The 12,763-nt window shown below is 46.2% G+C and overlaps 1 protein-coding gene across 1 annotated transcript; it reads right to left on the bottom strand.

Moving 5' to 3' along the window:
* Positions 1-4,634: 4,634 nt before the first annotated feature.
* Positions 4,635-8,995, bottom strand: LOC139465238 (U20-hexatoxin-Hi1a-like). Its single transcript, XM_071246912.1, has 4 exons — positions 8,910-8,995; positions 7,300-7,417; positions 5,751-5,830; positions 4,635-4,864 (listed from the first exon to the last, which is right to left on the bottom strand). The coding sequence occupies exons 1-4, from the start codon at positions 8,968-8,970 to the stop codon at positions 4,674-4,676; spliced, it is 450 nt and encodes a 149-aa protein (XP_071103013.1). The 5' UTR covers positions 8,971-8,995; the 3' UTR covers positions 4,635-4,673.
* Positions 8,996-12,763: the final 3,768 nt, after the last annotated feature.

The raw sequence follows: 12,763 nt of genomic DNA, 5'->3' as shown, positions 1-12,763 counted from the left end.
TGTTGGCAGTAAAAATGACGATGGTCGGGAAATGGCGCAGTATTGTTACCTATTATTATTATTGACAGTGCGAGAGGGCGTGGTTTAATGTACTTTAACGATACCAACTACGGGAATAAGTGGCGTAAGTAAGTCAGTGATTCGAAGGCTTAATCATACGTATAATCAGACCAGAGGACGGCGGTCTTGATGTAGTAATTTGGGATTAAACATCGTTTTAAAAACAGTCGGGTGACTGGTGTGTGGCGATATTGATTGGTTGCTGGGGTGAGCGCAATCTCATTAAAATCAGAGCTTAGTTCTCGCTACGGCCAAACAAAGATCTGAAGACATCCCATTAAGTTTCACGTCAGAACGACCTTTCATCCAACCAATCAGTGCGTCGCTTACCAGATTATGAAAGTGACAGTCGGAATGTGATTTCTAATCATGCAATCTCGAAAACTTTAACACGGGGTATTCCGAACGAAAGTTACAGGTTAACGACTGAATCCTTACAATCTAGACAATCGATTAGCCGTTCCAGAATGTTTTTTTGTTCAACTTTCAAATTTGAAATCGAGAATTTGTCGAACTATGTTTCGAAGCGAAGTCGCCAATTTGAAATTTGTGCTGTAAAGCACCATTCGTCACCACTCACCCCTTTCCGTAACCTGCAAGAAGACTCGTCCCCCTATCGATGAATGTTATGCGCGAAAATACGACAAACCAATCAGAATGCGCGTATGATTTCAAGTTCTGCGTCAAAGAATCCCTCAGAAATAATTTTTGATTTTACATATGTCTTGCATCATGTGTTCAATCATACTGTATAATGCCGCATATCCCGATGTGTTTTAAATTGCATTTGAAATATATATAATATATGGGGAAATATATATGTACCATTACGCAACGAGTTGACAATTGTTAAAGGTATGCCCGTTTGCGCTAAGACGGAACCCGGTCGCAAAAATGGCCTTGAGAGGGGCACGAGTCGCTATTTGGCTTGTCCCGGAATAACAGGAGTTGGTCACGAATGGTAAAGCACAAGAAAGCTGCCTTCTGATTGGTCATTCCATTGGTCGGTCAAAGTTCGCGCAAGGTCGGTCTGACTTGACCCGTAATGGGATGTCCTCAGATTTTTGTATCGCGGTAGTGAGAACTAAGATCTGATTTTAATGAGATTGGGGTGAGCGAGAATCTCCCCTCTAGAACTGAATGACCTTTGTTGTCATGTCAACAAGAACCTCGCCTCTAGGGATGGCTCTATATATGAGCCGGTAGGTGACGACTGTTGAATTATTCTGCTTACTGCTAGCGATCAGTACAGACCCTACTCTCCTCTCACCATTGTCTTTCTACCAGCGCTGCTTGGTAACGAGATGTCTTCCCCTACCAACAACGAGGTTCCTGCCAGCGCCACCGAGACAACACCAGACATACCCGCTGTAACAGGCGGGGACACTATCTGAGGACCTGTCCGGATCTTGACCTGTCCGGATCTTGACCTGTCCGTCAAGCCCTTGATGTGAGGCACGGAGTTGCCGGTGTAGTTGACCCTGTCCCTGCTGTTCGTGGAGGAGGTGTTCTTGATGCTGCTGCTGCTAGTGCTCCTACCGCTGTACATGGGAGACCAACTGTTTCCTCGGACCTGGTTCCCGCATTCGGTAAATGCTTCAGATGCGGGGGTTCCGATGATTGGGCCTCTAAATGCCCCCGTACCAAGTGTCACAGGTGCAACACTAACGCCAGGGACTGTATAGAGAGTATGCGCGGTCCAAATGTTGCTGCTGTTTCGGTGGAAAACCGTATATAGACCTGTGACGGGGAGGGTGAGTGGGAGGGTGAGATGGCGATACCTTTAGAGAGGTGTGCGAAGTGTTGCGTCAAAACAACGGCCGATATCGGCACTCAAACTAAAGGTCGCGCGATCCTAGGCTCGCATTACAGAAAATTAAAGTGTATTACGGGTCTGGAACGACGTTTTAGTTTGAATGAAGATTCGGAAGATAGAGGTGAAACCACTGGAGTGGTGGCTCCAGTACCGCGACTACCCACCGATACCGTTAGAGGCAGCCCTCCGGAGAGTGCTCAGCGGGTAGTGGCGGCTAGGAGTCAGCCCCATTAGCAAGCTGCCGGTTGAAGAATCGAACACGCCTCTCTACATCGATGAGGAGAGCACTCACTCACCCACTCACTCACTCTCTCCCGAGAATGCACAGCGGGTGCCCTGGAACGATGAGAGCACAACATTCCCATCCTCCCTCGCTACAGAACTGTTTGGCGCGTCTAGCGCAACGTCTTCGGTGACTCCCCCTCCCTCTAAGGAAGCGACGGAAGTGAGCACCACGAACACTTTAACCGTGGTGGCTGACGTACACCACCACGGTGCACCCCCGAGACGTGTAAGACGGCCCCGCATAGGAGCGGGGTCAAAACAAGTCTCAACTTCCCCTAAGTCGTTCATTTGTATTTCTACGTGTATATAATTCTATGTAATAATATCATTGCTTGACAACGTATCGTTATTTGTATATATTTTATTTCACATGTAATAAAATGATTTTTTGTTAAATGTATATTCTTTTTGGTATTCTTTAAGAGCACGCATGCACGCACACACGCACGCAAACACACACCTGACAGGACACGCATTAACAGAATGGTTGACGAACTACGCACAAAAAGGCGATCACCGTTAGAATACAAAACCACAATCGCCAAGTGCTGACGTCACGAGTATAGGACGCGTTGTATGACGTCACACACACACACACACACACACACACACACACACACACACACACACACACACACCTGACAGGACACGCATTAACAGAATGGTTGACGAACTACGCACAAAAAAGACTCCATTTTTTCTCTTAACGAATGAGGTAAACACCCCAGGGCATTCGTAGGGGCCAGGGCCAGACCAGCGAATTTCCGAGGTGACGTAATATTACGTAACCGGATTATCTCGGAAATTCGCTGGTACCACACTACTCGCTTCAATAGAGGACGCGTGAAAATGGAAAAAGATAACCGTCTGTCGGGCAACGATCAGCTCCGTGGGTTGGTGACTTACAACCTCCGTTAGCTTGAAGGCACCAAGATATGCGATAATTATAAACTTTAACTTTTCAACAACATATCCTTTTCGACCGAGTTGATATCAGGACAAAATGTTATCTTAAAAACCAAGATGTCTTTCTGCACTGAGTGAGTGAGTATTGTTTTGCGCCGCATATTCCGCCTTATTCGTTCGGGGGAATCAAACCAGTGTTTCGGGTCGACAAGACGTTTGGCCATAAGCCTTTCAGTATTCTCTCTGCGTATTTAGTGAGAGGATGCGTGTGCATGTAGAACTATTCATGCCATGTTGCGGCAACTGATGTGCCATCAGCAATATCACCATCCTCAGTTTTGTTTTTGCAACACTGCACCTTTTACCCACAATCATAAATAAACGCCACCACAATACACTGAATTAGAATCTCAAAGTACCAGTGGATCTCCGCTGGATCCAACCTGACCATTCTGGAAAGGCTTAGGTTTGTAGGAAAGAGCTACGTACTGTTGGTTTTAGGCTTCAAATTGGAGAAACTTGCGATCACGGGTATTGGGCAGACATACCTGTTTGTTGCTTAACGCTGGCGGAAAATAGAGGGGATGGAGCGGAATGGGGTTCTGAAGATGAAGGTTTGGCATCTCTCCCGCCGGCATGGGGCATTACTGACATAACGTTAACGCCAGAGAACAGCCTGTCTCGGCCGACGAAACAGATTACAATGTTCCTTAAAGGCAAACAGCAGGAAAGGTTTATGAAATGATAACTCAAAATAAATGACACCAGGTGATCGCGAAATGGGTGAGCATGACCTGCTCTACCTGTAGCACCCGCCACTCAAACAATTTTAAAAAATTGAGTTGTTGCCTGATGTCTCACAGCAGTATTCTTGCCTTGTGACGGCGGCATGTACAGAAACCAGGCAATCTAGTGATTGTCGTTTAACCCCGCACTCAGCAATATTCCAGCTATATGACGGCGATCTGTAAATAATCGAGTCTGGACCAGACAATCCAGTTATTGACATCATGAGCATCGATCCAAGCAATAAGGATACGATGACATGCACCAACCAAGTCAGCGAGCCTGATCGCCCGATCCCGTTAGTCGCCTCTTACGGCTAGCATGGGTTGCTGAAGACCTATTCATTTCCGGATCTTGTCGGTTTGACAATCTCACCTCAATCCCACTGGTACTGTCCCTTCCTAACAGGACATGATCTTTGCTACTTTCTTGTTTCATTTTCCTTCCCCAGCCCGTCTGTTATGTGATAATTCATTGGTTCGAAATGCTTTAGGTACGAGACGATCAAATTTTCAGAAAGAACACACTGATCGAATGTTTCTTTCCCATCATCCTGTGGCGTGACACCTTCTTCGTGTGCCTTTTCCTTTTACGTTAATATCCCAGATCGACCCAGAATCCACACGGGGTTAACATTTTAAATAGTGGGTAAGGTCTGGTGTTCAGACAACATCGGAAATTTTTATATGCAGAAACTCACAACGACAGAACATAACTAAATAATTCCATGCGATTTATTCCTCGTATATATGAGACCAATGTCACACCGGGTATACAAGAAACGTGGATCACATGCTCCGCACGTGGCAGTATCCGACACCTAACACTGGAGCTTGTCCATTTCACCGATGTTGACAGTTTGGCCGTTGGTCAGCATCTTGCCGTTGATGTCGGCGCAGAAGCAGACAGAGCCCGTGCACTGTTTCTTGTTGTAGCTACCGTTGTTGTCGCAGAAGAAGAGTTTGCCGATGAGGCCAGTCTTCAGGTAGGCGGCTTTATCCCGAGCACACGCTTAACAAAGTAGTCAACAAAAACAACGGTCAGCATCAATTCTGAATATGTCTATTTGTATTTCATATGATACAGTGACACCTTGTGGTCCCGTTAACCATGAAACCCTATATTCCGGACGAGAAATGAAGGCAACGCTCACATGGGAACATTTCTCGTTACCCATGACTCGTTAATCTGGATATTTGTTAACTCAGTCGACACGATACGAGAACGGATTAACGGGTTTTCACTTATTAATCCATGTTTGTGACAAGAAACTATCTTAGCCGCACTTTAAGCAATATTCCAGCAATATCACCAGAAATGGGCTTTTAACACATTGTACCCATGTCAGGAATCGAACCTGGGTCCTCGGCGTGACGAGCGAACGCTTTAACCACTCGGCTAGCCGACCGCCCCCACGGCGGTCTGAAGATATTTCCAGACGCTGCGAACAAGGACGGGCCACCACAGAATATCAGTTTCAGTGAAAGCCAACTCACTCACTGACTTAGGATTTAGACCCATTACCTGAATCTTGCTTCCGAATAAATTCACATTGTCACGACCTCAGTACATACATTCGATTAGTTTTGGTTTAGTTTGTTGTTTGCCGCCGCACTCAGCAAAACTCCAGCTATTTGACGGCGGTGTGTAAGTAATCGAGTCTGGACAATCCAGTATTTGACATTATGAGCATCGATCCACGCAATTGGGATAAGATGACATGCATCAATCCGACCCCGTTAGTCGCCTTTTGCGACAAGCATAATCGCCATAAACGGCAGTCAGCAATATTACAGCTATGATACGTTGACCTGCTGCGAGATGCTAATTATAAACTCCTTGAATATAAAACAACTAAACAACGTTGCTAATAATAGAAATATATCTGTTTACTTACTGCAGTCCATGTTGTCTGTTCCAGCGGCGTAGTTGGTGAAGTAGCCGAGGTCGTTACCGTCTGTGTCAACACAGTAGCATCTGCAGAAACCAGGTATGCAAAATAGTGAGTGTTGTTTTACGCCGCTGTCAGTCAAAATATATCACGGCGGCCTTTAATAGTCGAGGCTGGATGAGACATACCAGTGATTGATATCTACAACGTCCCAAGTCATGGGGACATGTCATCGTATCCCATTTGCGTAGATCGATGATCACGATATCAATCACTGGTTGTCTGGTCCAGACACGATCTTTTTTACAGACGGCTCAAGTCATTTAGCTGGAATATTGCGTATCTTTAAGCGTGAAAAGAAAACCCGAATTGATGCAGGTCTTTCATACATACCACTAAGGTGGAACCTATGAACACGGGTATGGTGCTGACACACCTATAGGCATAATGGTTGAATCTGGGATTCGATCCTCCGATCAAAGGTTTCTGGCACGCCTAAGGGTCGCAACTCTGCACAACGAAATTGCGGCGCCTTGGGCACAGGTGTTGGGTTTTTAACATAAAAAAACTTAGTGAGTGAGTGAGTATAGTTTTACACCGCTTTTAGCAATATTCCAGCATTCTCTTGGCGGGGGACACCAGAAATGGGCTTCACACATTGTACCCATGTGGGGAATCAGGTCCTGCTGTTCGGCATGACGAGCGAAGGCTTCAACCACTAAGCTACCCCATCGCCCTAACAAAAACGGAGATATAATACCCTGGACAAATGGAGATATAATACCCGGGACAAACGGAGATAAAATACCCTGGACAAACGGAGATGTGATACCCTGGACAAACGGAGATGTGATACCCTGGACAAACGGAGATAAAATACCCTGGACAAACGGAGATATAATACGTTGGACAAACGGAGATATAATACCCTGAACAAACGGAGACATAATACCCTGGACAAACGGAGATGTGATACCCTGGACAAACTGAGATGTGATTCCCTGGACAAACGGAGATGTGATACCCTGGACAAACGGAGATATAATACCATGGACAAACGGAGACATAATACCCTGGACAAACGGAGATGTGATACCCTGGACAAACGCAGATATCATACCATGGACAAACGGAGATATAAAACCCTGGACAAACGCAGATATCATACCATGGACAAACGGAGATGTGATTCCCTGGACAAACGGAGATGTGATACCCTGGACAAACGGAGATGTGATACCCTGGACAAACGGAGATGTGATACCCTGGACAAACGGAGATATAATACCCTGGACAAACGGAGATATAAAACCCTGGACAAACTGAGATGTGATACGCTAAGCAAACGGAGACATAATACCCTGGACAAACGGAGATGTGATACCCTGGACAAACGGAGATGTGATACCCTGGACAAACGGAGATAAAATACCCTGGACAAACGGAGATGTGATACCCTGGACAAACGGAGATATAATACCCTGGACAAACGGAGATGTGATACCCTGGACAAACGGAGATATAATACCCTGGACAAACGGAGATGTGCACCTACCCTGATCCTCTGCACTGCTTGGCCTTGAATGTCCCGTCAGTCTCACACAGGGGTTCAGAGGACCCCGGGAGGTGCTGCTCCTTATCCAGATACTCCTGGTGACGCAGAGCGCAGGGTCCTGGCGGGTACAAACAATTACAAAATATGATAAAAGTGTTATATATATGTCGTTAATGGGAAAAACGTATATATTCACACACACACACACACACACACACACACACACACACACACACACACACACACACACACACACGTCGCTATATGAGTACCCCGAAAGCATACATTAATTTCAGTTCTATGAGGAAATATACTCATTTAAGTAGGGGTATAATTGTCATGCGTTATCATGATTGTACAAGCTGAGAATATTCGTATGACATAAGCAGGCAATGACGTTTGACAACCTTTACTTTTAAACTAGATCTCAAGATGGAAAAGGGGCGGCAGGGTAGCCTGGTGGATAGAGCGTTCGCTTGTCACGCCGAAGGCCAGGGTTCGATTACCAACATGTGTACAATGTGTGAAACCCATTTCTGGTGTCCCCGGCCGTGATATTGCTGGAATATTGCTAAAAGCGGCGTAAAACCCTACTCACTCACTTGCTCAAGATGGAAAGGTGGCGCGGAAGATCCAGTCGTCTGAGGCGCAACAATTCGCTGTGCAGAGTTGCGTCCCTTGGGCACGCCAGAATCTGATGATTGCGGGTTTGAATCCCGGTACACTCAGATTATGTTTCTGGGTTTGTCAGCACCATACCCTTGGTCGTGTGTATTACAAAAGTAGTAAACGTCTAAGACCTGTATCACTATGGGCTTTCCTCCAACAGCAAGCTTACACATCGTGATATAACGGGAATACTTTTCAAAGCGGCTTTAAACCCAAGTCACTCACTGACTTAAGATGGAAGGCTGTTGTTGACACATTTCGTAAAAAGAGCAGACGTTTTCTCATCTGTGCATGCTATTCTAGTCCTCAGCCTTTAGACTGTTACGCCATTGTCGCACAGTACCATGTGCTTAACGAAATCAACTCAGGTGCCGTCTTCAGCAACCCGTGCCTGTCGTAAAGGCGTCTATGCTTGCCGTAAACGGCGACTATGCTTGCCGTAAAAGGCGACTATGCTTGTAATGCCGAGTAACGGGATCGGGTGGTGAGGCTCACTAACTAAGTTGATGCATGTCTTCGATCCAAATTGCATGGATCGAAGCTCATGATTTCAATCAGTGGATTGTCTGGTCCAGACTCGATTATTTACATACCGCCGTCATAAAGCTGAAATATTGCTGATTGCGGCGTTAAACAACAAACAAACAAACAAATCGATGTGAAGCACGTTTCTGCTCGTCCTTTTCTACACCTATTCGGGGCAGTCGGCTAGCCTAGTGGTAAAAGCGTTCGCTTGTCACGCCGAAGACCCGGGTTCGAATCCCGACATGGGTACAATGTGTGAAGCCAATTTCTGGTGTCCCCCGCCGTCATATTGCTGGAAAATTGCTAAAAGCGGCGTAAATCCATACTCACTCACTCACTTTACACCTATTCATCACGGGCCTATTGTAGAGTAGTATAAACAGACCTATAAACTACTACATAATGATATGGTCTACCTGAAGCCGCCATCGCTGTTGACAAGACCAGGACGAGGACACAGATCTGCGTGATGGCCATCTTGTAGTTTCAGTGAGCTCGAATGTGGATTGAGTACCATCACAACCCTTTTTATAGTGGTCGTGTCGTCAAATACAATTATGATTAAATGAACTATTGCACGTGACACGAGGTGAAAGGTAAACGAAATGACATAATAATGAAATGTCCCTGACATCTTCTACAACTACACGGACATAAAGTATGATAATGTCAACTCCAGCTGTTGCCGTAGATAAGAGAACAGCCCTTCCTGTTATCACGTATCTAAGTGTAAGTGTGGGCGTGGTCATCGCACTTTCAATCGGTGTGTTATCTATTATTGAGTTACCCTGGCATATTCCCTGAACAACAAAAGTGTCCATTATTTCCTGTGCAGGGGCGAGCGAAGTGGCCGAATCACAAGTGAGTGAATGAGTTGGGTTAAGTGAGTGGGTGAGTGAGTTGGGTTTAACGCCGCTTTTAACATTATTCCAGTTATATCACGGCGGGTCAGCTTAATGTTGGAGGAAAGCCCGAAGTGATGCAGGTCTCAGACGTTTACCACTTCGGTGAAACCCACGAGCACGGGTATGGTGCTGACAAACCTAGAAACATAATCGGGGCGAACCGGGATTTGAACCCACAATCATAGGTATGTGGCGTGCCCAAGGGACGCAACCCTGCACAACAAACAAACACCGAATCGCGGCGTCTTACACTACTGGGCCACCCGTGCGCTGGGCCACCCGTCATTTCACGGCTTGTCCGCTTGATGTAGGAGGAAACTTAAGTGATGCAGGTCTTAGACGTTTAACACGTTGGTGAAACCCACGAGCACAGGTATGGTGCTGACAAACCTTGAAACATAATCGGGGAGAAGAGGGATTCGAACCCACGATCATAGGGTTTTGGTGTTCCAAAGGTCGCGCAACTCTGCACAACAATTCGCGGCGCCTTGGACGACTGGGCCACCCATGCCTCCTTTATCACAAGATTAAGCATGAGATGAAATACTGACGAAAATGATAATGTGGCATGTCCAATACTGAACTCTTTCTTTCTTATAAAACAAGTGAGCTTGGCTTGAGGCCACTTTGAACGGTTTTGTCAGCCTGATGTGCGAGTAAAGCCCGATGTGACGTAGGCCTGGGACGTTTATCATCTTGGTGGCACCAACGAGCACGGGTGTTATACTGTACCCCTCGAGAAAACATCATCTACTGCAGTAAAATTTAATGTTGAACTGTCGACCATAAAGCCGTGAAGAGAAAGTGGGAGAGTATGGCTTTACGCCGCTTTTAGCAATATTCCAGCAATATCACGTCGGCGGACACCAGAAATGGGCTTCATACATTGTACCCATGTCGGGAATCGAACCCGGGTCTTCGGCGTGACGAGCGAACGCTTTAACCACAAGGCTACCCGACCGCTCCAAAGCCGTGAAGAAAACTAAATCTACTTGTATACATTAGCATTCAAAGGATATGTGTTTAGTTCCTTTTAAAATGTGATATGGCTGCCATGTGGGCCATATTGGAGGACCGCCTCCGTGGTCTAGTGGCAGAGCGTCCGCCTGGAGAGCGGAAGACCCGGGGTTCGATCCCCGGCCGCGTCATACCCCCCAAAAAGTTAAAAGATTGTACTCTTGTTACCCTGCCTGACGCTCGGCGTAAAGGGGCTAAAACAAGGACTGGTCGGCTCGGAGTATATTGTGTTTGGCTGGGCATGTTAAACTGCGGCATGGTATCACGGTGGACTGGCACTTAAAATCGGCATCAGTCCGGACAAGTACAAGCAGCAACACACGCACGTACATCGCTTTACAAGTGTAATAATCTTGGACGCTATGTTAAAACCCATTTAACCTCACCATATTGAAAATAAGATTCGAACCTCCTGAACAAATGAAAAGATTCAGCTTCTTTGGTCCAGTGACGTTTAAGGATAATTACAGACGCCGCCGACCCCGACATGATGGTCAGGCCACGGGGCACTGATAGGCTTCAAATTTGATAAATGTCCGATACTAATGACAGGGGTCAATCTACACCAAGGTTCATACTTACACAGCTGTTTCACGCAGATAGGACAGCAACCACAGTAGCCCCCGTGGGGGTCAATACGACCATCACACCCCAGGGCAGACAGGCAAGACACCGCCATGCACGTGGTAGGGGAACACCCCGTATGTACCGGCAGTCCGCTGAAGTCCGGACATTGAGCACCGACGAAGGTTAGGCACAGCACTAGCAGACACCTCATATTGTTTGGCGCACGTAATGTAGACTGATTTCTGTGGCCTGATCTTTTGATCATTATAAGACTGAACTGGTTTCTGTCTTCAAATCCACAAAGGAGTTGAGAGGCTAAGCGAGGGATGGGTTTTGTGCTGAATAAACACCGTGTTTTTTTTATAATTTGTGAAAATTAGAAAATATAATTGATGTATATGAGTATTATTTGAGGTCGGGTGTGGGCTGAGTGGCTGGGGAGTGAGTGACTGAGTATTGTTTTACGCCGCTTTTAGCAATATGGGCTTCCCACATTGTACCCATTAGGGAAATCGAACCTGGGGCTTTGGCGTGACAAGCGAAGGATTTAACCACTAGGATACCCCACCGCCCCTGGGGATTGAGGACTGGAGCTGGGATTTGCGATTGGGGCTAGGCAGCGGGGCTTAGGGTGGGGATTAGAGCTGGGGGCAGGAGTGGAGCTTTGGGGGGGGGGGGGGGGGGGGGGGGGGAGCGTGTTCTGGCTGCGAGGCTCAGGGACTCGGATGGCGCTAGGTTTTTGGCTGGGGCTTCAGTTCGGTACTTGGAGACGGGGGTTGGCGCTAGGGATTGGGGATTGGATGCGTGTTCTTAGTCTTTCATAAAACACATCTGTCAGTGTCAAATGTATGCGTCGGTCGTAAAATATACATTCATTTATTCTCATTTAGCAATTTTGTTTGTCTGTCGGTCAGTCCGATAACGGTACGAAAATGTAACCGCCTCCTCAATTTAATCACCCTGTATAATCACAGAAAGATGAATTTTATCTCTATTGATACAGAATAGAGACAAGACACAGCAATATTCCAGCTTTATGACGGCGGTCTGTAAAAAAATCGAGTCTGGACCAGACAATCCAGTGATTAATATCATGGGCTTCGATCCACGCAATTGGGATCGATTACATGCATCAACCAAGTCAGCGAGCCAGACGACCCGATCCCATTAGTCGCCTCTTACGACAAGCACAGTCGCCTTTTACGGCAATCATGACCACTCCCCAAATGATGATCAAATTCATAATGTTTTTTATTTTGAAAATCGGATCCGTGTCATTTGTACTTGACCCAAACCCACCCCTACCCCTACCCCTACCCCTACCCCTACCCCAAATCTCGGAATAAAGTATGCCCACCCGACCCTCTTCCTTTCGCTGTCATTTTGTAATCATATTCCTCCTTCCCCACAAATATACCTCACTCTCCACCCTATAATAAAGGATCTGTTCCTAACTAGGACCAGATGGCTGCAACCTTTGTTAGTCCCAAAACACGACATTCTCTCAGACCTAGAAAGTCCTCCATATTTAATGGCGCAATGACGTATATTTACTCGTGTTGGCCACTGGGAAATCAAGCATAATCGGTGTCTTATTTCAATATTTATTTCCCCTTACTATTCGCTTGTAAACTTTGATCGAACGTAAATATAGATACGTCATTCAATATTTGTGTTGTATAAAACTAAAAACGATTTCAGATATAATTTCATCTTAATACAGTACATGTATTATAAAAATCTACCGTAGCATGTGACTTTGAAAGCCTGTTCAATATTTT

The sequence above is a fragment of the Haliotis cracherodii genome, unplaced genomic scaffold, assembly GCF_022045235.1.
Source record: "Haliotis cracherodii isolate W230 unplaced genomic scaffold, xgHalCrac1.p SCAF_18, whole genome shotgun sequence".
NCBI lineage: Eukaryota > Metazoa > Mollusca > Gastropoda > Lepetellida > Haliotidae > Haliotis > Haliotis cracherodii.
The sequence above is the reverse complement of the archived record's forward strand: the minus strand, read 5'-3'. Positions and strand labels throughout refer to the sequence as shown.